Source organism: Hetaerina americana, unplaced genomic scaffold (genome assembly GCF_022747635.1).
Source record: "Hetaerina americana unplaced genomic scaffold, ioHetAmer1.1.p SCAF_6, whole genome shotgun sequence".
Taxonomy (NCBI): domain Eukaryota; kingdom Metazoa; phylum Arthropoda; class Insecta; order Odonata; family Calopterygidae; genus Hetaerina; species Hetaerina americana.
In genome coordinates, this window is record NW_027287205.1 from 44,585,445 (window position 1) to 44,612,623 (window position 27,179).

The window sequence follows — 27,179 nt, forward strand, 5'->3', positions numbered from 1 at the left end:
AAAAGTAAAGGTTGAACAGATAATCGATGCGATTAGAGAAAATAAGAGAGAGAATGAATAGAATGTGGATGATTGTAATTGCAATAATAGTTGAACGACTTACCTCAAGCACGATTCTGATTATTAATTTTCTGCTTCCTCGAACAGAAAACCAATTAAGGCGTAATTTCACAAAATTTATGTGATTCCTGTTTATTTGAAATTCAAATCATATTTGACTATGAATAAATTAAAATAATATTAATTACAAAATATCGTAGAAATAAAAAAAAACAAAAAAAATGCTTCCACTTGGAGCATGCCTTATTTTTTCGATCCTGATGAAAAAAATGATTTCTAGCTGTGATAAATTGCATATGAAACGTTAAGCTCATTTCAAGAAATTAGACTAGCAACATTTGGGTTACGCACTAATTTCAAATTTTATTAACTGTTTAATTTAACCTTTCTGTAAAAAAACTATACGGACGTAATTTGATTGAAAATAATTTCTGTTAAAATATCCCCCAGAATACAAAAATTTAAAGTTTTAAAATTCTGAGACTTACTGAAATATGATGGCTGAAATAATGTTAAATACGTGAAAGATTACGCATTTTAATACATGTAACATTCAGGAAAGTGAACCTTAAACTGAGATTTCGCCATTTTATTTGCTTATTTATTTATTTATTATATTTATTTTTTAATATTTATTTATTTATTTTTATTTAATTATAAACATACATCCTGAGTGTAAATAACCCAGTTTACTCTTTACCTTAAAGTAAATGCATAATCCTGATAGTTGATAAAAATCACAAAATTAAATCAGAATCACGAAATTTTGTACCAAAATCCTACTTAAACACCATTTCCGATGAAATGAGCCCTTTCAACTTAGGTTTGCCACCGCGGCCGATTGAGTTTCCTGCCGTGGTTGCATTCACTTTCCAAACATACACATGTAATTATTCCTACTGAGCCATGCAATGCATTCAGCGGGAATGTACTTGTATTAATTTGATAGCCGAGTTGGTGGGGAGACTTATGGTCACGACAACACGGCTAAAGGAAACCGATCGACCTCCGATTAAAAACCGACGGTTAGGAAAGAGAGACCATGCTGGGAATCGTAAATTTAGCGATGGTGACCCGGGGGGCTGACGGAAAGGGCACGGATTCCTCGAGAAATAAATTATTCTTCCTCAAAACCCGTGACGCGCAGTTAATACCTTCCCACAAACGAAAACGTGCCATTAAGGATGGCCACCAAAAATGGAATCTGAACATTTCCCTATCACTATATGACTTCCAGACCGACATTTTCAAATTTCCTCGGTAAAGTTTTCCGGAAATAACATGCATAGTTTTCTTTTGCGAACTCAGTACTTTCTGGGATCCAAATCAGATTAAAGAAACGCGTAAAATGCCCTGTTATTCTGATCTTAATAAACTGTCATGAGTGAACTAAAAACACCACATTATAGCCAAAAGTTATTTGAATAGACACTAGAACATTGAACTCCGGAGTTTTCTTGATGCAAATGTATTTTTCCAAGAGCCCATATTACTCAGGGAACAATGTAGGTAACAAATTGCAGCAATACCAAATTAATGAGATACACGGTAACAAATTATTCATTTCCCTTCTACAGAAGTTTTCCATCTTTTTATAATTCCTAGTGTCCCAGCGTTTCGTTTAACTCTTTTGCAGGAGCTATTGAACAGGTTTAGTTAAAACATGCATAGGGTATCGCACGGAATTCACACACTGAAATTATGTTTTGATAAATTTCATTAGAGACAGAAGTGTGCTGGAAGAAACTAAAAGAAGGCAGGACAAGCGGGCCCAGGAGTGGATGCCACTAAGAGGCAATGTGATGCTGAAGACGGTAACAGGGGGAGGAATACTGGAAATTGAGGTAAGAGGATGAGATGATTAGGCATTTTGGGCGAATTAAAGGGGTGAAAAAAGTGTTCAGAGCTTTAGAATAAGTTATTTCGATATTGTCATGGGGCTCAACGATATTTTGTTTCATGTTAGTTAGGGCTAAACGAGTACAGTTATATTTATTCCTATTGTCCATCAAAGGTGTTGCCATAGTTTTATATAGAATGCTGCCAATATATATTTTTAATTTTAGGCCACTATAAACCCCAAGCACGCCCTTTATACTGGATAACCATGCCTATTTAAATGTAGAGGCACTGTGATGCTGGCAGGAACGTTTACGAATTTCTTGAATGCTAAAATATCTCAAGCTGTTGGAAGTGTACGAGAGTTCACTCGTATGACAGTTCGCACGTCATCCCGGATGAGTTCCAAGTGTATTTGAGTAATGGATCTTGTCTTCTCCTCTCTTTTCCTCGTCTCACAAAGAGAATTAATTCATTCAGAGAACACAAACAGGGGATAGCGAGCACAAGTTTCAAATTCACGAAGGATTGAGTATGAATAATGATGAGTGAATATATTTACTTTTTTTAAATTTAATTTTCATTTGAAAATAATCACATTCACTCTCACACTGCCTACATTTAAAAAGCATAATAGATAACCAAACTAATAACACTGACTCTATACCTAGGAGAGAGGTTCTTTATTTATACCCCATAATGAACACTACTCTTTAAATGTCCATCGTTACAGCTGGTTTTTCTCAACTTCCCATGACCCGTGTTGATGCATCGATTTATAGTTTTCGCTTTATCTAACAGAGGTCTCATGGTTTGAGACAACCTTGTGCGAATTTTCATTACAATCACAACGGAATGCGATGAAATTTTAACGCAGTGAGGCTGCCTAAGCTTTTCGCCTCATCTCCTGACGGAATTCCAATCTTTAATTCAGTCTAAACTTCGCCCTCCGTCCATAAAATATAACATTCGAAGGGAAAGACGCGACTCAAAAGGAATAAGGCAAGCGAAATAGTCGGCATCCAACAAGAGACAGGACTTTAATCAACGAACGAAATAAAAAAAAATAGTATCTGGAAGTACTCGTGTAATCTGCACGGAAGATAAAGATATTGCATGTTCCAAACTGGAGATGTCAAGATTTCGCTGTTAATTCCGGGTCACTTGCAATTTAATTTCAGTTTTCGGGCCAGGTATGAACAGATAAGATAGCTACGATTTGAGTGATTAAAGTAATATAATCCCAAATTTACCAAAAACATCAAATTAACAATGTACAAAAAATTTACATCCGAAATTTTTTTAAATATCTCAACTATATCTCAACCGTGAATCTGAAGGTGATGATAATACTCGCAGTTAAGAAGGTATTGTCCAGCTGTGCTTAATTGTTATGTCTAGTGAAATTGACACGCAACTGGCTACAGAAAGTGAAATCGGCCACTTGTGATGCATGATAGCCTCAGTCTGCGCCACCTATGTTTGGTGGCCGGAAAACACAAGAGGCGGGCGGTGACCCACGATACGACCCCGATTTCTGAACCTGGGGTAGCTAGCATTTGCTACGACACATGCGCGCGCGGAATTACGTCACCTCCACAGCGTGCTCTTTAAATCTCTGTGATCATTTGTAGCCACGGGCAAGTCAAAAAAAGATGACGGTATTGAAAGAGTCACGTTGTGTGCATCGCCTGAGTCACCGCGAATTATATGTGACGAGGTGATTCGGGAATTTCAAAGGAGTGAGCACCACCAAAACGAAATGACGACATGCAGGAAATCACTAAAAGCTAGCGGTCATCGTCGTATTCCATAAAAATGCCATCTCCAACAAGCAAGTAATCGTGTCCCGGAGCGAGGGGGGAAGTCGTGGGCGCTATGATTTTATGTAATTTGTTGAACACTAGCTGTTATTATGGGTGACTACCGACATCTGCGCCGGGAGAAATCAGCATTTACTTCAGCACACGAAAAGAATGAACAGCTGCAAAAAGTTCAATGATTAGCGTCCAATTTGATGGCAGCAATCTTACTTACTGCCACCCACACAATACTCAAGTAGGGATCGGAATACTCTAGAAAATTTGAAAATCGCTCAGAATCGGCCCGGTAGAAAGTTCTGCTAGTACATTTCCGTAGTTTCAGCGTTTGCAGTTCTTATCCCACGTTCTCTCGCGAACGAGGCTTAGAACGTTGCTATAAAGGGGTCTTAAAACAAAGTACGTAACAGAGTTCGACTGGTTGGATGAATCATTGGAGTTATTGAAGAATAATCAAACCTAAAGCAGGACTGCAATAAAGGTTTTTGGCTGACTAAGCCCAGAAGCATGCTAACCTGATAATTAAACCGCTCAAAGCAGCTACGTTTACAATCAAAGCTGTAAAAATCTTTGCCGGAGCCAACTTTAGTTAAGAGACGGCTGATCAACCTTGCCGTTAAAGATTAGGGTAATTTTGTTTTGCAAAAATTCCGCAAAATGTCAACAATTGGGCAGTATTAGCCAGTTCCCTAAGTATCAATTTCCTAATTTTTAAAACTAAAATATTCACACTATCAATTTTACAAAAAGGCCACTTAATTAACGAATTTCCTACCGATACTGTATTTTTTATAAAAAAACAATTTTCTTCATTTCCGGATATTGGGAAGCTTGATCACGTGAGACAGACGAGTTCATAAAAAGGATCAATGCCAGTTAAATTAAAGATTGAGGAAGAAAAAACAAAGTCACATCACCTAGCTCAAATCAAAGCTTAGGAATAGATCAACTCATCTATATTGATTTCTTCTCAAGAGTCAGACTACTTTCTGCCTTGACCTACCGAAAAATATTTTTCCTTAAGTCAGTTTTACAACTTTGTTGGGCCGTCCCTAATTGCAATTACAGGTTAAGAGACTTCTTGTAAGTTGGTCCTGAACTTAAATTTCACAAAATTCAAAATTTTCGCCAATTACCGCTAACAATAACACGAAAGTGATATACATATCTCTGTCGTCTGCCCGCCCATTGCGTTATCAGTTGCAGTTACTTTATTCTACTTGGTTTCATTATTCTATACGGTTGGGCTCATATAATCGGTCCGATCTCGTCAAAGATGGACAGCATGTAGCAAAGCATTACTTCATATTAAGTACTGTATTGAAACAAACCCGCAGGAAAATACCCCCATAAAGTTCGTTGTTGGTATAGTATAAAAGATTTTCCTGGCGTTTATTAAAATTTTATTGGACGACCATTTTTTTTGATTGAGGTATTTGAATAGTCCCGAGCTGGCATGGTAAATACATCCGAAGGTATAATAAGGCAATATTGTAAAATGATAAAGAAATCTTGCTTTCAAAAATATCTCTATTATTTGATTTTTTCAAATACGAAAGCAGCTTTCTCAGCAATCGACCCACTCGTTAACGCTTCAGCAACAAAAGGCACGCAATTAGCGACCGCAAGGAATACGCACATTACGGAAGAGGGCCTAAAGATTTAAGTGGGTCTTTGAAGGACCAAAAATGCAGAGGGAGGTATGAAGTCTACCCAGCAGGTTTATGAAACGATCTGACATTGTGAAGGTGACTGAAGGGTGGGGGGGGGGACCTTTTGGAAAGAAAATAAAAACATACAAACTAGACTTGAAGAGTACAAGGGGAAAGATATGATACGAATAAGAAGTAAAATAGCGGAAAAAGTAGGTTTCTTCTACCAAAATATAAGATGGAAGAAAATAGTATTAGGCATATTTTTAGGGAAAACAAGAGATACTGGCATTCGTGGCATCGTGCCCTTATAAGAGTCATAGAATATTAGAACTAGATCCATCTCGAAGGAAAGAACATGTCAGGCATAAAGTTCCAACAGTGTCACAAAATACACAAACTCAAAAGTCAAAAATATGCTAGATGTGTCAAATGCGAACTTAAGTATCTAACGATAAAACCAAAAAACTAGAATTACATCTTTCACGAAGTTTTTTAGTGGTAAATTCATATCATCCGCGATTACGCATTTCATTTTTACACGATTTGTACAATACTTCGGTGAAAACGATATAAAACTTGGCGGAGTGAGCATTAAGCGATGATACTGGATTAGATGCATTAAAAACTTGCGTTTACCATAAATTATTAAGATAATACGCCGGCAGACATAGTAGTAAAGGATTTTTCTTTTTGAGATGCTCAAATGTAAATAAACAACGCAATGTTTTTACAAGAGGGTCATCATGTGTTGCCCTTCCAGCACCTGGGTATCGCTGCGCGTGTTGTCTAAACTTGTAATTAACGGGCAACTTTTCTCTACAAACGCTGTACCCACACGGTAAAATAGGTACGCACATGCAGAACACAACATCTAAGACAATTCAAAAATATAACACGATATCCTATCAATAATAAAATAAAATGTAGGAACTTCAAATTTTCCTAATACCTTCCGTTTTATTTGAGTATTTAATTTCTTCATTTTCAAAATAATGCATTACGTTTAGCTTTCGATAATGAATAATCGAGTCCGAATGTCATAAAAAACGACAGACATAAAACGATTTTTGTGCATGGCTGGTGTCATACCGTCAAAGTTTTCATTCACCTTTAGTTTATGTTACAATTTATAGCCATTAGGAAAACGGTATTGCGGCAAAAGTGAAGGAACTTCTTACCTATCTATAAAGAAGGTCACTTTTTTGTGTTTCTGCATGAATGTACGCATTATAATCGAGGAATGTCGACAAAAGCACTTACTCTATGTCGTCGATATATAGTTTTTAATATTCGCCTATTTTTAGCACGCATATATTCAATGGATGTCGGCCCAGTCCGAGACAATCAATCAGAGATTATATGGGCAATAATATAGAAATACTAGTAAAGTTTTCAGTAGAGCTTCCAATTTTAGGGCATCAACTGAACATCCAGGAAAATTTGTTACAGCCGCGTAAAACGCGTTTGTGGATAATAAAATTTCAGTTTCGATGAGGGCCCTGGAATACGAAAATGAGTGGGAAAAGAATTGTTCTTGAAATCTCACTATAAAATTTTTAATTTAGAAGGCTATCCTCTGAATGCAGTTCTCGCGAAAAATAGTAATATACATAGTCTATGCGAAATAAAGTAAACAGTAGATTTAATAGTTTTTTTATCACAATCTAGTCTGTGTATTGGGCGGAGAAGGTTTATCCATAGTCGGACGGTTATCGGTTATGAATGCCGGCAGAAAAATGACATGAGATAATGAAAAGCAAACTCGTTATTCTTGCACCAAGTGCGGACGCACGTGAGATGACTGGAGAATGTTATATACCCTCGCCCCGCAGTAGAAGAAAACAGCTAGAGCACGCGAATGAAACGGCGATCGATTCGGGAATACTTCGTCCGGAAATTCGCGGGATAGGCAATAAAATGGCCGGCCGCCAATACTAAAGACTAAAGATTGGATTGGTCTCCTCCATTACCAGGTATTTGGTTTCTCTCGCCTTCGGTCTCATCGGAAACCGGGAAGAAGGGCTCCTTCGAAGCGTGATCGATTATTTTGCTGCAAAAAATGAAATGGGTCCAATCCGGGGCAAAAACAAATAATATTCCTCGGAGCAAGGAAAAGCGAGCTCATTTATAAAACCTTTATGGGCTCTACATTATTCTCTTTTACGATAATATTGGGACCAAGCAAAAACACCCGTGTAGCCAATGACGATGAAAAGGAATCATTTAGGGAATGACCCGCCCACGTCAACAATAAGTTTGTGTCTCGATCTGTAATCGTAAAAGGTCAATGTAGAACTGCGAGTTTTTCGAAGTTCACTCCCCCATATGTAGCCACCAGGGTAAAATAAGAAAAAAAGAGAGAGACATATCAGTACTGACAGATCCATCACAAAAACAAAAGCAAACGTAACATTCCTTTCTAAATTCAAATTGAAAAATTTTAAACTTCTCCTCGAATGATAATGTAGTCTCCTTCTCCTCAATAATGTAGTCACACATGTATATGTGTAAGCGCACATCTACAAGGCAAATATATAGTTAATGTTTGTGAGTACTAGCTAAGATTTGTAAAATAGTAAATAATAAAATAATATATAGGTGAAATAGAAAAATATAGCTTATACATAATTAAATATTCGTGCATATAAGATCTGTCTCCTAACACCCCCCGCCACATGCCCTTGTATGATGTAGTGAGGCATGTATATGTGCATGTGCGCATCTGTAAGGAAATATATAGTTTATCTACAAACATGTATACAAGACTTGTTGCACAAAAGCACGCGTACATTTGCCTTTACTGACCAGGGTAATTCACACATACTTTTAATTCATACAAATCTTTTAAGTCGTGGATTCCGCTACAGATACAGAGATTATTCTCAGTATATATAAACTAACACAACAGTACATATTTACCGCACAAGTACGTCAATTAACGAAACTGATAATTCATAAATTAAAATCATTGAAATCTCAGTTTAAAGACGACTCACGCGAACAGTGTGAAAGAAATAAGTAAAAATAAATTAAGCACGTCCACAAAATATATTTAACAAGAAGTTTTTCCCACGACGGGAATACAATAAAGGGTGCGGCAACATAACTTGCTTTTTTCAAACGTAAAATGATTCCAAAAAAGGAAGTTATGTTGCCGCACCCTGCATAATTAACTGTCGAACATGGCGTCGCGCGCACTTTATTCTGACATTTCTTTTTTAAAATGCTCTAGTCTAAATGTGAACTCAAGTCAGGTTACGTAAAGCAATTACTTTGAACCACAACTACAACCACAACACAAAGGAAGTATCTGATAATATGTAAACCATTTTTTCTCGAAAACCATTAACAATTCGAACGATATGATAGAGTCATTATATTCTAGGCGTACCATGTTTTCCTAATTCCCGACCATTCTGACAGACGTTTACCTACTCCAGTTAAAAATAAGTCTCTGGTTTAAGGATATCTTTAGATCGCCAGGGCAGAGCAAAAGAGGAGAGAATGTAACGGAAACGGCATGACGCAAGCTTAGTAAAAATAGTGTGTTTTCTCTCTAGGTGCAAGATAAAAATGCAAAAGACTCGGCATTTCAGACCGATTCGCAAAAGATGCCAGTGTCACACAGCTGTAACCTGCCCTGTACACGCGCCCCCTGCCACATGGCCTCCACAAGGCCGTGTGGTAGGGGGCGTTAGATCAATAGACGAAAGTGTCATCAGTTGCCAATAGAGTTGGAAATCGTGTTATTTTCAAGAATGATAGCCATGCGAGATTCTTCCTTCTTTCGCGGGTACAAATTATGCAAGGTAAAAAAGTACGAGGGTCATCCGGAAAGTAGTACCCGTTCGTGCCGCATGAAGTGCTGACGACGCGAGTAGCCGCTGGACGAGGTCAGATAGCTTCAGTGGCTTGTCTGCCTTCTCTGAGCCAAGTTGCGTGACGCTAGCATTGCCTGTGTTGTTTCTGTGATTGTTTACAATGTTTAAAAAAATTGAGAACGCCGCCAGTTGTGAAGTGAGGGCAGTGATTAAATTCCTCAATGCAAGAAACGTTCGCCCATGTGATATTCATCGCCAATTAAAGGAGGTGTATGGAGACAATGTAATGGACGAGTCGTCTGTTCGGCGGTGGTGTCGCAACTTCAACATGGGGAGGGGGAACACACACGACGATGAGCGTTCGGAGAGACCGTCTGTCATTACAGACCAACTGGTGAGCTCAGTTGACGAATTCGTGAGGAACGATCGGCGCGTCACAATTGATGACATCTGTGAGCATTTTCCCAATGTTTCTCGAACAATTGTTCATGAAATTGTTAAACACCATCTGCATTATGCAAAAATTTGTGCAAGATGGGTCCCTCGCGTATCTCAATGAGCTGGCGGCGAAGGACTATGCAGCAGGAATACAGAAACTTGTCACACGTTATGACAAATGCCTTAATTTGCTTGGAGATTATGTTGAGAAGTAGTTTAAAGTATCCTCTTTCAAATAAAATTTTTTATGTTTGTTAATATTTACTTTTGTGTCTTTATTTCACGAACGGGTACTACTTTCCGGATGACCCTCGTATCTTCGTCACAGTCGGTTCGGGAGTCAATTTTCCGTAACATTTCGTCCTGGATTCGCCTATCAATTCGATGCGTGGGTTGGAATTCCTTATTTACGGGCACTTTACTCGAATGATCTGCATTAAGACAGTACTTAAACGCCATGCATGTAACTTTCGCATTTACAATGCCTTGCAACCCACGCTTTACAGTAACAATATGACGGAAGCTCTCTGCTCCTCCAAGTCTAGACGATTATTCTTTGAAACAGACAGACTTTCTCCGCCTCAAGCTTAATACCGAAACTGGGTGCTTCATTCATTCGTCGTGGAAATCTTTCAACATACTTTCTACCCAATCAAAGATCCCGATTCTATGTGAAAATTACATGTGATAAGTGAATGCACACTTGAACGTTAATTAATGCGTACAGTTGCTCCGTACACCAGCTGTTATCTTTCAAATAAACGAAATGGTTAAATATTTGTACAGTTGTTCGTTTCACTCTCCTTTTGGTATCTGGATGATTCAAAGTAGTCAATGCTTGCTATTAATGATCATTAATGGTTGTTATAGATGCACAATACGTATGGATTATATCGGAGAGAAAATTAACTTCACACTGCAGTCGACCGTCGAAATAATACCCTTTCTTTTCCGTCCAGAGCTACACCTAATATTATTAATTTAATCCACGCTAGAGGTGGAAGTTGCAGACTGGAAAATATAACGGTGGTCGTGGAATTAAAATAAACATCACCGAACTGATTCAGGGACGAGATTAACAAAAACGAGAAACCGAGAACTGTCAAGCTCATTAAAAATGCTCGCGGGAAAGATATACGGCGCTTTTTTTGTAAAATTCCAATCATTAGAGAAGCAAGGCAGAATAATAAGGAAAATGTATTATTTACTTTAAATTTGGATTCACGGGCCCACTTTTTTGATAACGCAACTCAACAAAAACATTATTTCTGGCGATTGATGGCCGAAGCAAGGCTGGCGAAAGGTAAGGTTTTAAGTAAAATAAATTTCAGTTAATGTCGCGAACATTTCACTGCGTGCGAACTCACTCACACGAGAAATGAAATGAAATTTAAGCTAAAAGTTCAAACAACGCGCTAATACTAACTACAACGTTTCTCCTGAGGGGGTTCCTTACGACTTTCCAAGCAATTTTGTTAATATGGACATTTGATTGTTGAAAGAGGAGAATTGTGTGTACGTAGAAAAATTGAATAAATTATTGCAAATCAATACTGCCAATGAGAAATACCTACTGTCTGAAAGCCAAGAGCACGGTACCCCAGATGCAAGGTTCCTTATCAGTAAATCAACCATCAACACATAAATTTGAGGCCATTAATATATAGAATATATACGAGCACAGAAGTAATTCATTAAGTGCAGGTTTAGTTAAAATATTACGAGTTAACGGTTTAACAGCACAAGTAAATCGTTATCTTATCCAAAGTCACGGCGAAAACTGTAATCATAATCCTTTGAGAGACTTGACCTTGAAATTTGACTCCCATTCTTTCTCAATGTCGGTCTTTCAAAGGCCTCGTCGCATTTGATTCAATTCAATATTTACAGTGCTTGTTTTAATTTTACACCAGATTACGTCACCATGTTCGTAATTAGAGGGAGATACGAACGTCAAGTCCGCAATAATGAAGTTAGGGTTTGCCAATTAAAAAAAAATTAAAACATGAATAAGTACTGAGAGAGAACTTTTATATCTTGACGCACGGTCTAGTTGTATGAGGAATCTTGCTGGCCAAATAAAAATCGATACCTATATAATTAATTTGCGTTTCTAGTACATTCCAATTATAAATTAAGATTCATTCATCATCTTGATTTCATTTCTTAAGGTAAGCACAAACTAGCAGAAATAAGTTACGATGGCTAGTTTGAGATATTAACTCTAAACCCCACGGTTACGATTTAAGTTTATATATTACATACCTGTATATTTCGCAATTCTCCATGAATACATCAAACTAGATTAAATTATTTAAACTTGGTGCATATTCAGAGAATATGTTGAGCTCATGATCTATTTTTGTTTCTGGTCATGGGTTCATTTCAGCGTCGCTAAATGACTAAAAAAATAGATGCTTAGATGTTTTTAATTTGCTATCACTTGCTTCACTTAAAGAAAATATCAGTGAACACTTTGTATCAGAGCGTCGTTTTGTATGCCTCGGAAACTTGGTACTAGAGGCCTTAGGGCAACCGTAGATTTAGAGGCTTTTGAGAGGTGGATTTGGAGTTGTATGGAGTAAATAAAATGGGTGGAAATGTAAACCAGAAATTAAGTTCTAGGCAGGGTAGTGGAAGAGGGGTTGTTGGAAAATATTCAGAGGAGGTAGGGGATAAGAAGTAGGCAACGGTATTCGGAATCTGTTATACATGTAGATAGGAGAATGTTAGGAAAGCTAGGTAGAGGGAGGCAATGAATAGGCATTTTTGATGGAATTGAGGGAGGTACGAAGTATGCAGGGGTGAAAAATGAATTATTGCCACATCTAATAATAGGTTAAAAGATTTTTTGGATCATGTTATTTCGGGCTTACCAGTAAAGCCGTATGTGGGTGCCAGGGTCCACCAAAATGCTTCCTTATGTCGGTAGATGCATCTAATAAAAATTTTTGATTCGGAATTTTCATCTTTTCTAATCGAATGCGAAACCATTGCAACTAAACCGATTTTTGTAACCAGCAATCGAAGATATTTTCTCTTCGAAATATACACGTAAAGTAAATGGAAGAAAATTCTGGAATGTTGAACTGAGCCCAAGGATTCTACGCAAACTAACCTAGTCTTGAAATTGTAGCTCGTACTTCGTCAATCTGTGAAACTCGATTCATAACTTGGGAAAGGTTGCAATCCTTTTATTGGAAAGAGTTCATTATGAAATTTGAAGGTACTCTTAAGAACACTGTTCCCCGACTTTGACAAATCGATGTGATGTATTTTATTTAAGCGGTACTAGATATGGCAATATATTTTCGAAGGCCGCGCATCTTTAACCTCTAAATTATTACCCATAATTTCTGCATTTTATCTCATTAGGAGAACAGCCAATTTTACGCACGATAGCTAATTAGACTAATTAAATGCTCTAAACTTCATAGTAATTACTCAGTCTCTTTAGGTATAATATCATAAAATGATATTATTGAGTGTACACAATCAAATACGGTTTTCTCCCCGTTTTCGTTCGATTTCCACCGCCAAAAAAGGTCATAGGAGTTCATGACGAGTTGTACCATAAAACGTAAGACTACTAGAGAAAAAAGCACTACATGAAAATTACGCATTATACCACGTGTGGAATAGCCACCTTTAAAAGATATTTCTGATGTAATATTTCGCAAATGCTTGGAAATTTGTTTCCTAGGCACACTTATCCCGCAGTCTCTTAGTTTTAAAGGCGTAGCTTCGATTACGGCGGCCTCGTGGCCTATTTGGGAACACCTAATGCTAATCTCCAAGTGCAGCCGAAGCTTTTTGTCAAGCTTGGAACCAGTGCTCGTACGTTTCAAATGTTATTCTCAAGTGAAAATTTTCTTGAAAATAAGCCCTCGATATATAAAAGAACGAACTTGATGCTCACTATGTGAACTCATATCCGCATTAAACACATAAACTCAGAAAAGTAGCGCAGGATATGCATTCTTGCAAGTAGGTATACTTAAAACCCGTATAATATTCGTTCCCATTACAATATACCATTGGATTTTAGAATGGCTCTAAACAAAAGGTATGAACCAACTCTTCTAAAAGATTATATTGAGAAATAAAACGAGTAAAAGTTATTCTCAAGTTTTATCAGTAATTCGAAAATATTTACACATATATTATGAGAGGATGGACGGTCTTTCATTTAAATTATACGATAATCGACTACAAATATGAAATTAAATATTAAAAGTTAAAAATAAACTTTAATTTATTTCCAATTTACTGTTTCCAAAGTCAAGAACTGCGGAAACATATGGTTTTGAATGAAAAAAATCGATATAAATGTAATTTCTTACTCTCGCGTTCATACTATAATGATGAGCCGTATTCGGTTTGCGTGTGGTTATTGTACAAAAAAATGATACCATATGCAATAAATTATTCTCCCCCTACCTTTAGTCAATCATAATATTATCAAGCTAAGTAAAAACACGATCATTAGGTTAAACAAAATGTTCTTAAAAATTAATTAAGTTGCTAAAACTGAGGACAAATTCTTATGTACTGGTTTTCTTCAGAAGAATATTTCATCAAGTAAAGTCAATCCGGTCACTCAGCCTAGAACAACACGCAAAATGAGAGAAGACATAATTTAAGCGAAAATACGTTTTCAGCAAGAATCCAGATCAAGATGCCACTGCTGAAGTTTTCTCATAATGGCAACTCCAGTTACGTTTAAATTTACTTTTGCATTTACGAAATAAACACCATTTAGAGACTTCTAAATTGAATATTCTTAAGTGTTTTTAAGCCTCTGAGAAGGTCCTCTTTTCCGGGAAATTCAGGCAGCGAAGGAGATAGGTGCATTTTCCTTTTTTTAACATTTTCCTTCAAGGTACGGAAAAAGTATTCGGTGTCAAGTAAAAAAAAATCAGTTTACTCAAAACTATAATCAATATAAATATCAGCGCACATGAAAAAAGCTAGCTGGACTAACGTATATCAAAGGAAAAATCATTCATGTAATCTGTACCGAAGCCCAAAATTTGTGTAAGCTATTGTCAATTAATGCGTGGGTTCATTTTTCCTCCCTTGTATAAAAGAGCTGAGGGTTTTTTTTCAAGCCATTCGCAATGGTTTCTATGATATGTATATATGTACATGCATAAACACACAGGCAAATACCGTTCGATTCTCAATACCATGTGATCAAGATGTTCATCATAATCAAAGGTAGTGGACCTGTTAAAGGGTGAGGGCGATGTTTCTTTCAGTTGTGAAAACAGGTTGTGTTCGGTATAGACCACCTTGCGTGTAGACTATTGCACAAACCAAAACTAGACTAGGGCCCATTTCGGTTGTACCAGGGGGACGCAACTTGCAAAGACTTGATGCCCCTTTCCTTTAGCGGAGAACTTTCAAATATTTTTGCGGAAAACTTACAATCACTATAATCATTCCCTCCGACTTAAATGTTTAACTTTTAGATGGTTAACAACAATATGAAGATTTCGATTCCGTCGACTCAATTAGATATCGCACTGGGACTTACATTAATTCATTTCGTTTAAGTCGATTCAAAACGTAAGGCAACAAGTGACATACTTCTCGTTCAAAAAGGTATTAATCACGGATCCACGAAAACAATAAGGGCACAGAGACGCTACAAACAGCTCACGATATTTTCCAGCAGAATTCCCTCCTGATTTATACCCGAAAGATCACTCCATCGTAAACCTTTCCATTCGCCTCTTGCATCGATCACAATCCACATCCGTACCTAGCAATTTTCAACGGCTAAGACAACAGAGTGGGCGATAAATAGCAATTCACACTTTTTTTGGGTCGTTTGTACGCTTCCGAGACTCATAACTGCTTTGTCTCCGCAACGGTAGGTGCCTTTTAAAGTTATGGACATCATCAAGAGGATATGAACCCATAATTTTTTTTATACGCCATCTGAAATTCTGGCAGTCAAATGCATTCGTATATTTTTTTCCTCTCGTGGCCAAGTAAAGCTATTATTTACTGGGGGAAAAAAGCGTTTTTCGCATCGAAATGAAAAATTATGCTGATTTCGAAAAAGTTACCCCCCCCCCCTCCCGTCTGTTTAACTCTAATGCTGAATATATCGCTCCGAGAAGAATAAATCGTCGATAAAATTGGCGATAAATTATTTTAAAATTAAGCTGTGCGACAGCACGAGCAGAAATTTGCGATGTAAAATAAGTACGAAATACAATTATCTACTGTGATTTATGGGTGCCGATCACTCCAGGCATTTCGGCAGTCCAGGGCGTACGGCAAAACCTCTGGAGAGCTGGAAAAATAAAGAGCGGGCGATCCTTCACTGTTTACAAAATTTTAATGCAAATCAAAACGTAAAGGATATATCACCAATGAGATATATCATTTGATTAATGAGAGAGATTCCGGAGAAAGCCTGACGCTTAGCACACGACGGCTGTGAGGGATGGCAAAATCATCAGATAGGAATGTTAATTTAGTCCCATGGAAGGTACTATCACTCCCAAAAGCTGTAAGTATTCACCGTCGCACCGAAAAATGGGAAATGTTGGAGATTTTCGTAATGTTGGCATTCATTGCATAGCAGGAACTTGGTCAGTAATAGTTTTGCGTCCCTGTGAGAAGCCAAAGTACCTACAGCCACTTACTGCCAACTCCAACGTTGAATAACATGTAGGGAAACTCTACATAATAACTGGGTCCCAATTTGTATTCTCGTCTAACCTGTACATGCGTAGATAATGGAAAACTTTGATTTTATTTTTTGAAAGTCAGCCAACTGACATTTAGGTATTATGAAATTGGGACGAACTGTTGGACTTGAAAAACGTCTCACATTGGTTTACCTTTGAACGATGCATTAAAAATACATCAGAATAATTAATTTCTTTTAACTGGATTCAAACAATGATGATCTTATTCGTGAAGTTTCTCTCAGCAATATATTTTATCAGTTTACTTCATGGTGATTGGATTACAGCTTTCTATCCTAAATAAAACCTTTATTGATCTGATTATCGTTTCTCCCAGTTGTAGCCATTACAACAATACCAACTTTGCATGGCTTCCAGGTACGCACAAAGTCGAATATGCCACATGGCAATTAGAATTAAACTTAGAAAAGTTTTTAGTGATGAATTTTTGGAAAAAGAGCTATTCCCTCGCGAACGCCTAAGGCATCGGAAACACCGAAATGGAATGTGCATTAAATTAAATACTTAGGCGTTACTCTCACTCAGGACCTCTCCCGGGAATATTTGAACAAGCTAACAAAAAATTAGGATTAATTAGAACAGTACTGGGTATGTGTGATGAAAAGGTCAAAGAGAGATGTTATCTTTTGCTGGTTAGGCCTCATTTAGAATATGCTGCTAGTATATGGGATCATCACGAAATTGGATTAATTGCCGAATTGGATCGCGTGCAGCGTGTTGGAGCAAGATTTGTAAAACGTTGTTATTATAAAATTAGTGGCGTATCCAAAATAATAGAGCGGCTAAGCTGGGAATCACTCACGGAGCGAAGGTCAAATTACTGATTCAATCTCTTGCATAAATTGGAAAGATGTCTCTTTAGCAGTGATGTTGAAAATATATCATCATCCCCATCATACTACGGTAAGAGAGATCATATCAATAAAATTAGAGAGATTAAGTGTAGAACAGATAGTTTAAAGAAGTCAGTTTTTTTTACGAAGGATTGGGGATCATAATAATATTGTTCGACCGCGGTAGGTTCATGTTCGGAAAAAATTATTCGGGTGTGTATTCATCCCCTGCCACACACCCTATCTGTGGCTTGCAAGGTATTAAAAATCTAATCTAAAAACCGCACGGATATCATTTTAAATTATGTTTGGGAACGTAATTTTCTGTCAAGCAACAAGGTGAATTATCGACGTGCCTTTGGATTCCTAGAGAATTTCGAAAAATGACATTGCGCTTAGATCGAGAGCTTCCGAAAAAAGATATCCATAGTACCGATGTACGTGAATGTACCACCTAATTTCATTCATTTTCCATAAATTACAAATTAAATAATTAATTTGTTATATTCTACGCCTTAGTATGTATAAATTGAATTGCACAACCAATATAATAGATTATAGAGGAAATTAATTTATGAGCGTCATGATGTGATATAAAGGGCGTAACCTAGCTTTAAGCCCCATTCCCGATATACTCCATTTCTTCGAAAGGAATTGATATTATAAAATTAATGATAAATAATAACAGTGGCATTGTATTATATTTCCAAATGCTCAAACATCATATGGTTACCATAAATTATTTCGTAATTTTATTTCAATTGCCCAACTTCGGTTCACTGTAAATACTCGCATGTGAAATATAGCGCTCTTTTCATCTGACGGCGAAATTAGTCAAATTCTTCAAAATGCAATTCCTACGCAATCAACCTCATGTGAAGAACATTTCATATAATTAATATGATCAAGAAAAATCCTGTTATTTATTTATCTATTTTTCATATAGCAAACCATGCTGGTATAACGGTTTACGTGTGCTGGTGGAAAAAGGCCCATTAAAACCCATGTAAAAATGATAAACTGCAAAGGTGAACTACACAAAAAGTGGCTCGGGAAGTCTTTTTTTTCATCGTCCTAGTTGGTAATACGTAAATCTGAGATGGCATGTAAATTTTTCAAAACATATTCTATTGTTGACCCAGAGGTCTGATTCGCCTGTAAGGCATTCTCAAATGTGGAACGTAACACGACATCGAATGGAAGGAAGATACTTGGCACCATACTCGTGCTTACACGATTTACCGGTACGGCTACTCCCATTGACTGTGAAATAAAACTGTTCTGCGGACTCTTTCAACAGAGATCCACACACAGCTATTTAGGGAGGTACGATATTAACAATGAATGCCATGCGCTAGGTTAAAGGTCGCTATAGAGTAAGCGGAATCAATATTTCGAAAGAAACATGATAAAAAAAATAGGAACACGGCTCGCTAAACACAGAGATTAATTGAAAAATTATAGATCTCGCTAAAAGGAAATTGTTACTTTTATTTATTCATTTTTATAAAAAGACAAAAACATTAACGTAATTGACTCCGCATCGATCCCCAATATTTCAAATATATTTTGCAAGCCAAGCAATATTAACATTTCTTTCTTTGGCAGTCTAACATTTAAGGTAGGGTTTGGGAATAAGCGTAGCACCCCTACTACCTATCAGAAAACACAATTTTCATATCCATTTATTTCCATTCGATATACATCCTCTCCAGCAACATGGAAGTCTCTCTACGAGAAAAACGACTCTCCTCTGACACCGCGAAGGTTGAAACGTGGGAAACCTTTTGCTCCACAGAAGGAAAATTTCATTTGGAGGAAGGACCCAACAAATTTTGTCCGGCTGAATATCTCCAAAATATCCTCACTGAAATCTGACCATAGTGGCAGAAAAGAACGGAAAGCCCACCGAGGACAAAGTCTGGGAGCATTAGCTCAATAATCAACAGGAAGGACGACCAACAAACAGAAAAATTACCAAGAAATGAATCAGCGAGACAGAGCAGGTTGTGTTTGATGGGCCACGAGATGAGACGGTACAAGATAATTCGAATGAATGACCGGGGCTTGAATTCATGAAAATACAACCGCTCCAGGATGGTGTCGATTACGGCGAAGTGAGAACGAAAAAAAAAACTTGACGCCCAAAGTGCTGGAGCAATTATTGAAGACCGTTGGGAAGCGCGAGCCGTGGCATCCCCGGATATTATCGAAATATCGACCCGAAAAAGTTGTCAGGAGGACTCCCGTGAAATCCATCTCCATCCACATGCAGCAGAAACATTGCAAAGATCATAATCATGAAAGCGCGGGAAGGGATAAATAGGCCATTAGAATGAATAAATCAATCCCAATTGGGCGATGATCCGTTGTCCTTCATTTAAAAAAAAACAACAGCTCAACATAAAACTGATAAAATCAGGTCGTAAACCAAATTTAATTAGTTTTTAGTGGATTAAGTGTTTTTCTGAATTTCAGTGGTTCCAACAGATTGCTTTTCTAGTCTCGGAATCATTTACATGGCTATAAAATTCAGAAATGAAAGCATTTGCTCGTGGATCACGCCACCCCATTGATCGGAGACACGGATCATTGTAAATCCGAGCATAGAAGAATAGAAACCTTAAATGCATTATGCTAGAGAGGATGTAGAAGATCAAATGGACAGCTAAAATAAGAAATGAAGATGTGTATAGAAGAAGAGTGGAGAAAAGGACGATTTGGAGAACGACAATAAAATAAGATGCAGATGGGATTGGGTGTACCCTGGCACACAATGAATGTGTTAGGAACGCAATAGAAACAAAAACAGAACGAAAAGCGCAACGAAAATTTCACTATTCAAATACGCAGGACTGGTGACGAAGGTATTCAGATGAAAGACTTAACAGAGAGTAATGGTGTCGGCATTTGTGAGGGAAGAGTGGAGATTTGTATTCAACCAATTTTCGGTTTGAAGTACTGATGATTTGAGTTATTCAGGAGAAAAATTGACATATTTCAGCTATTTGAAACGTTTAAAGAAACACGACATTGTCTACCGTACACATGAAGTAGTTCCACGAAGAAACAAGAAATCTGCTTCATTCAGAACGAAAAAAAATTGGCAGTAATGATGGACACGCACTAGGGCATAACATGGCAAGGGTATAAAGAGAGCTGGATGAGCATAAGATAAGTAAAGAGAAACGCTAAGCAATACGCCAATCGGATAAACATCAAAATGGGTTTAGAGAGGAATGACGGCATGAGAAAGCTACAGAGCTTCCACCATTAGATGGCACAGCGGGCATTCTGTAGGACGCTGTAGCCAAATGTACAATCTGTGCGCTCTTTATCCTACATTATAGACAATCACTGCTGACAAGGCGACAAATTTGACTGACACTTAAAATTATTAAATTTGCATTTCGTGAGAAACCTAATGGTATGCTTATAAGAGATGGAAAAATCTAACGTTCAAACCATTATTTTTACTTATTTGAAAATAGTCGCGTGAGAAAATACCCTACAAGAGTACTTACGGACGACTCTCAAATGATTGCATGAATACCTCAGTTTCAAATGTCATGTATGTCTCCAGGGAACTATAACAAAATATCGCGCAAAATAACAAAAGGTATTATCATAACGAAATATTGCGAAAAAAACAAATGATATGATTATGGAAAGATTTTAGGTGAAAAACAAAATATGGCTCAAGGATTCAGCTACTTCTACAGTAAAAAGTAATCAACTTAATGCACTCCTTTGATAATATCTATAGAGGCCTTTTTTTCCTCGTGAGAATCATCATGATAATGGTACAGGGAATTTTTTTAGAATTATGAATTTTTAAAAGGCACAGACGAAAGTCAATGAGTACATTTATACATACCATGATTGAATTTTTCATTTAATTCAGTACACAATAGCTATGTGTGAGAAGGGAGAATCCTGGGAAAACTGGGCGGAATGCAGAGCTAAAGAACGAGTTAGTGAAACATGGGGTCTACATATGTTTGTGCTTATTATAAATTACGAGTGAAGTAGTGCGTGGCGCCAGGGTCCATCAAAAACCTACAGATCAATAATAAAAATAGAAACAATAGAATAGTTAATAGGCTTAACTCATATAATTTTTCACATTTCTATCTTCTGGAAGATATAGCTATATTAAGATGATATCTGGGGAAACAGTATTGAGAAGAACTGCAGTAAACCAATCTCTGGGTCTGCCCTACAACTGCCCTATAACTGAGGATAATTAATGCAAACATTTTATCCTTGATATTTTAAATCCATAAATTAATTCTACGCCAGATATAATTCTCACCGATAGGGGGCCGAAGTTTATTTTTTAAAGTTAGTAAAAGGGTGCTTGAAGTGGATCGATTGATATATTGCACCAAAGGGATTATTGGTAAGGAGAATTTTCCAAAATGTTAACCCCAACAGGTAATGAGAATCCAAATAATGGCGCGTATATTACGCAACTTGATACTTCTTTACCACGACGTCCGGCTTGGCATTCGCTTGCTCTTGACCTTTCGTCTGCAAGCACCAATCCCGACGAAGTTAAAGTCTATTTACCTTCAGCTTCAACGTGAAATTAAGAAATTATTTTAGTTTCGCATTCCTCTCCGTATCAAATCAAGTTTCATCCAAATTCCTATAATTTCACAGGACACGCAAAGAATTGTCTCTCACGTCTAACGTAATTTCACGTTTTTAAACTAATAATGGGATTGTTTCAAATCTAATTCAAAACGTTTAAGTGTTTACGTAACAACTGCTTTTCGTTTTGTGTGTTGAAATTTAAAAAAAGTAACGTATGAAGAGGAAAGAAAATTTGTAGAACAAAATATTTCTAATAAATTATGCATTGTATCAATTGTAATATTTCATATTGATATCCTGATACTGGATATACGATTTGACATAAGAGTTGGGAGCTATGTTATTGTATTGATGCAGAATTAAACCAATGCCGCTTCCTGAAAATGCATTCTATTCTTCCCAACTCATTGGCAGCAGCGACTGTATATTCTCACACAAAAATGTTAGTATTGATTCCTAAATTTACTCTTACTAATATAAACTTTAATAAAGGAATAAAGCGTTAATTAATTCATTTTTGAAAAAATAATTTGACCTCCAGGCCCGTACATACTCCACGGCTTCCTCACACCTGCATTCGGTGGAGGGCGTCTTAGGATAAATTTATAAGATCTCGTACCCTCTTCGTCAGAACCCTCATTTCCGCGTTTGAAATTAAGTGCGACACTTTTTCAGAATGTGAACTGGATTGGCTGAGCAACAGGCCTGCGTGTTTCGGCGACTAGCGCGGCGACAAAAAAAAGGGGGCGAAAACACGCCTCGCGTTTCTCGTGCCTACATGATGAATCATGGAAGTGACTGAAGTGAAAGTACCTTTTGCTCTTCAAGCTTCTAATTTCTTATATGGAGTTTCAGTAAAATCGGTCACTTCCAAGGCTTCTCCTCCGAAATCACGTCCCACTTAATCTCTCTTCAGTTATATCGACTTGATTCTATTATCACCCATCATTTCCACGTTTCAACATTATAATTGAGTACTCTTTTGGTACCATTCCGAGGAGCTCACATCCAAGCCACGTTCCTTCTCAATTAAATCCCACATGTCCTGAATTCCTTACAAAATCTGTTATTGTTACCCGGTGAAAACTGCAGTTACAAATTCATTTCACCTTTCATGGAGAGCGCAATGTAAAAAAAATGTGAGTCAACTACTGCGCACAGTGATTTGCATATTTTTCTGCATGCGTGTAAACGAAAAGTTTTAATCACATTAGACGGTTAGCTAGAAGGAAAATCGCAAAGGAAGTAGCAAAAAACCAACTGGAAGGTATCTGCCCGGTGATGAAAATTGACGAAAGTTTTTTGAGACATTCCGATTTCCTTGACACTCGCCTTCATTTCGTGATATTTGAGTAAACCTTCACAATCGACCGAAAAAAAATATTTTTCAAGTGCACATGTGAGGACTGGTTCCCGAGCTTTCATATCAAAGCTATGCCAGACTTCTTACCCAATAACCGAGTTTCCTCGCCGTAAAAAAAACAACGCTCAATATCAAAGTTATGACCAATATTTTCCTTAGGTCTTTTCAAAACGCCTCGGTTATCAATCGCCTTCTCGTAAAAGTTTCCCAACACAATTTTTCCTATGCCCCTAGTACTCTGACCATCTTGGTCGAAACATCTGCCAAAATAGATAAAAATACTCACCCGCTGTAGTATATTATTGTTGTTGGTATTCTAGCGTTTAAGGCAGGTTTTGAAGGCAATTTTAACATTAACTCAGACTTATTTCTCGAAACACTCATCAACTTTGTTTTTACATTTTTTCTCATGGTTTTCCTGTAGAGATCAATATAATATTATCTAGATGTTTTATATTGGCAAATTTGAGGCGCATTTTTGAAATTTCCCTAATACATTTCAATGCAATATAGTATAGTCGTGTTTTCAAAACATCCGCTTAGTCTTCAACATTGTTTTAATTTCTGTTATTTCGCGGTCTCTTTCAAATGGTAGTGGGATACACTGTCACTTCAGGGAAACAAGATCTCCTTGGCACAGCACAGGGATATCCATTACGTGCGTTAATCACTGCAAAGCAATTTTAAATTACACCGATCAGAGATTTCAAATGAATCACTTTGGGAGAAGCTCCGTGAGAAAAAGAAGAGACGCCGAGAGACACATTAGGAACACGGGAACCCTGAGCTATTCAGAGATGATAGCTAAGGGCATGTATAGCTAGTAATATTCTCTGGTGAACTGAACGATGGGCTCACAATAAGCTGCAGAACTCCGTTTGTCTGCATCCGGAAGACGCAGAGAGATATCCATTTCACTGTCACACGATATTCGACCTTTGATTTTCCACAACGCGGAAGGGACACACCCCGTATGTCGACAGCGTTTGCGAAGAGTAAAAGGAGGCAGGCTATTTCACCGCATCGATCCGTCACTTAATATGTGGGAATGGTGTTAGGGTCGGCAGGGTTTGATGTGTTGGTTTCAAGTGGATAGCCCCCGGCGCTCTCAACGAGCTTTCGACTTCCTTGCCGTAAATTTCACTTTCACGCAATCCCCACCGTAGGGATCGATGAGAAGAATCCAAAGGTCTCGCGTAGCAAGTACTCTTATTACACGTACCGTTACTCTCGCACTTTCACAGAGGAAACTCTTGTAAACGGGTGACAACACCTGTGTTGAGGCTGCACCTATAGAATATCCTAGTTTCTCCAGGGAGTAAGAACTATCTCAGGGAGAGTGAGAAATTCACCAACTTTCACATCTTTCTTGACTTGAAAAAATTCGAGGAGAGATATAAATTGTAACAATTATATTTTCATTGTGTGAAATATACTGACTGCACCAATGAAAACATTGCAATGTCCTCAACACGAGCAAACATTGCTGAGTACATTTCCGCTCTTGATCTTCAATAGCGAGTATGGTATCATTAGAATAATGCTATAACTCGAAGTGCCTTATACATGGCACGTATAATCTGTAATTATGGTCGGTGCTAGGAGTACAATCATTCAAGTTTTTCTACATACTTGTATTTAAATGTTCAGATTAATTGTGGAAAAATACAAAAAAACTATTTATTCGTTACGAAAGTACAGAGACTTTCGACAGAGTTGAGCCCAAAAGATTTTTTAATTACAACTGTTTTACAATAAATAAGGGCGGAAGACCTTTGAGTTTTTGATGAATATAAGGATATGATAAATCGCAATAGAGACGAAATAAAGAGTATTTCGAGAAATGCGGATAAATCGGCGAGGCAAACTTTGCGATGGTCAATCATTCTCAGGAAAAGTTTCACAAACTTCCAAACACAAATTTTCACGGCGAGAGGAGAAATCCCGGGCAGAAATCACACAGGTAATGAGAGCATTTTCAAACAGAAGGGTCAACATCCAACGTCTCAATCGACGGACGACAGGTTGCACACGGGGCCCAAATATTTGAGAGGGGGAGTGAATTGTTCCGAGCGGAGACCAAAAACACGAGGAACACCTTACCTTTATCCCTTTGATCCGCCTCGTCTCTCCGTCAGGAACACCCATCACGCACACCGCCGAGATGATCAACAGGTTGAACGCCGCAGACCCCACGATGGTACCGGGCCCTAAGTCTCCCGCCTCAAAGTTCTTTCCGGACAGCTCTATGACCGAGAGAAGGATTTCGGGCGCGGATGACCCAAGGGCCATCAAGGTCAGGTTGGCCACCGTGTCGTTCCACACCCTCACCTCCACCACCTCAGGGTCCTCGCTGACGTCCGGGGGGCTGCCGGGGTCCTTGTTGGGGTCACCGCCTCCCGTCCCGTTCGAGGACTTACCCTCCTCGGCGGCCGCAGCGTCACCCACCTTGGCCTTCCCCGGCCTCCAGACCCCCGTCGATGGGGACGAGGGTCGGGCCAAGTAGATCTTGCGCGTCTTGCTCGTGATAACCTCGATGGCGCTCATGAAGACATCGGCGATGATGGCCACGCCGAGGAAGCAGTAGATGAGGCCGAAGAGGTAGAGGACGGCGCGGAACGACTGGTTCCAGCGCTCCTCCTCCGAGAGGAGAGGCAGCAGGAGGCCGTTGCCGCAGTACTCATGTTCCGTCCAGTTCGACATCTCGGTCTGCTCTGGTGTCCGCCTCGCTTCCTCCGGCCGGGTATTAAGGCGCCCTGCCTACTACCTGTTGGGAGGGAGGGGAGAGTGAGGTGAAAATAAAAGAAAAGCTGAACGGGCACTGGCTTGGACTGTGTGCGGGAGAGGGAGGGAGGGGCGTGGAGGGGAGGGGTTCGTGAGAGATTGTCTCATTCCTTCGGAATAACTCGAAACGTAAGTCACGCAAAACGGTGACATCACTCGCAGGATTAGCCGCAACACGTGTGATGCCTCTCGTTATTTTGTGCGTGGGAGGGTCGTGCCCTCGAGAAACACGCAAAAGAAACGTATTAAATGGAGTATTATATATATATATATATATATATATATATATATATATATTTATATTTTTATGTGTATGAATATATATATATATATATATATATATATATATATATATATATATATAAGTATATATATACATTTGTATTTTTGTGTATATATATATATTTATTTATATATATATATTATTATCGGGTAATCTACCTGTTAAGGTAGGTTTTTGGATGGACACAGCTACTAAATAGAGCATTTTGCGTCTCCTAAAAAAACACAAAATCCAGCATCCTACTCTACATCAGGTCCCTCTTCATCTCTGAGAACCTTCTTCCTCCTTCCATCCGGTCCAACATCCCTATCCTATTCCTGCCCTTTCCTCGTTTGCCTAACATTCTCCCCTCTATTACAGTTTTAAGCATCCCAGTGCCAGTAAATACGCCTTTCATCCATTTTTCCTGCCTCCATAGGATTGCTCCCAATAAACCCCTTTCTTCGCCCACCATACCAAGTACTTCCTCATTTGTTTTCCTTTCGGTCCATTTACCTTCTCTATTCTTCTCCAGATCCACATTTCAAAAGCCTCCAATTTACCTCTATCCTCCTGCTTGAATGACCACGTTTCCGCGCCGTACATAGCCACGCTCCATTTCAAAGTTTTTACGAGTATTTTCTTAATATCCTTACTCAACGTCCCTGTCATCAACTCCCTCCTCCTTGTGAAAGCCTCTTTGCCTAGCGCAATTCTTCTCCTTACGTCCCTACTGCTTTGACCGTGTTGGTCCAAAACACTTCCGAGATACGTAAACTGTTCTACCTGCTCTAGTTTTTGCCCTCCTACTTTAATGTTAAGCTTGGCCTTTTTCTTTCTGTAAAATCGCATAATCTTTATTTAATTAATATTGATTCTCATCCCATACCTTTCGCACTGAATTTCCGATTTACTCAGCAATGCTTGCAACACCTTGGCTGACTGACAAACTAAAACTTGGTCAGTAGCAAACCTAA

The 27,179-nt window shown here is 38.2% G+C and overlaps 1 protein-coding gene across 4 annotated transcripts in view; it reads right to left on the minus strand.

Moving 5' to 3' along the window:
* Positions 1-27,179, minus strand: part of LOC139694958 (sodium/calcium exchanger 1-like) — a 376,741-nt gene that overhangs the window by 94,279 nt on the left and 255,283 nt on the right. For all 4 annotated transcript variants that reach the window (XM_071593494.1, XM_071593492.1, XM_071593493.1 and 1 more), the window contains exon 3: positions 25,260-25,923. In XM_071593494.1, the coding sequence (XP_071449595.1) occupies positions 25,260-25,859 (600 nt within the window). In that variant the 5' untranslated portion in view covers positions 25,860-25,923. The remainder of the gene's footprint in view (positions 1-25,259; positions 25,924-27,179) is intronic.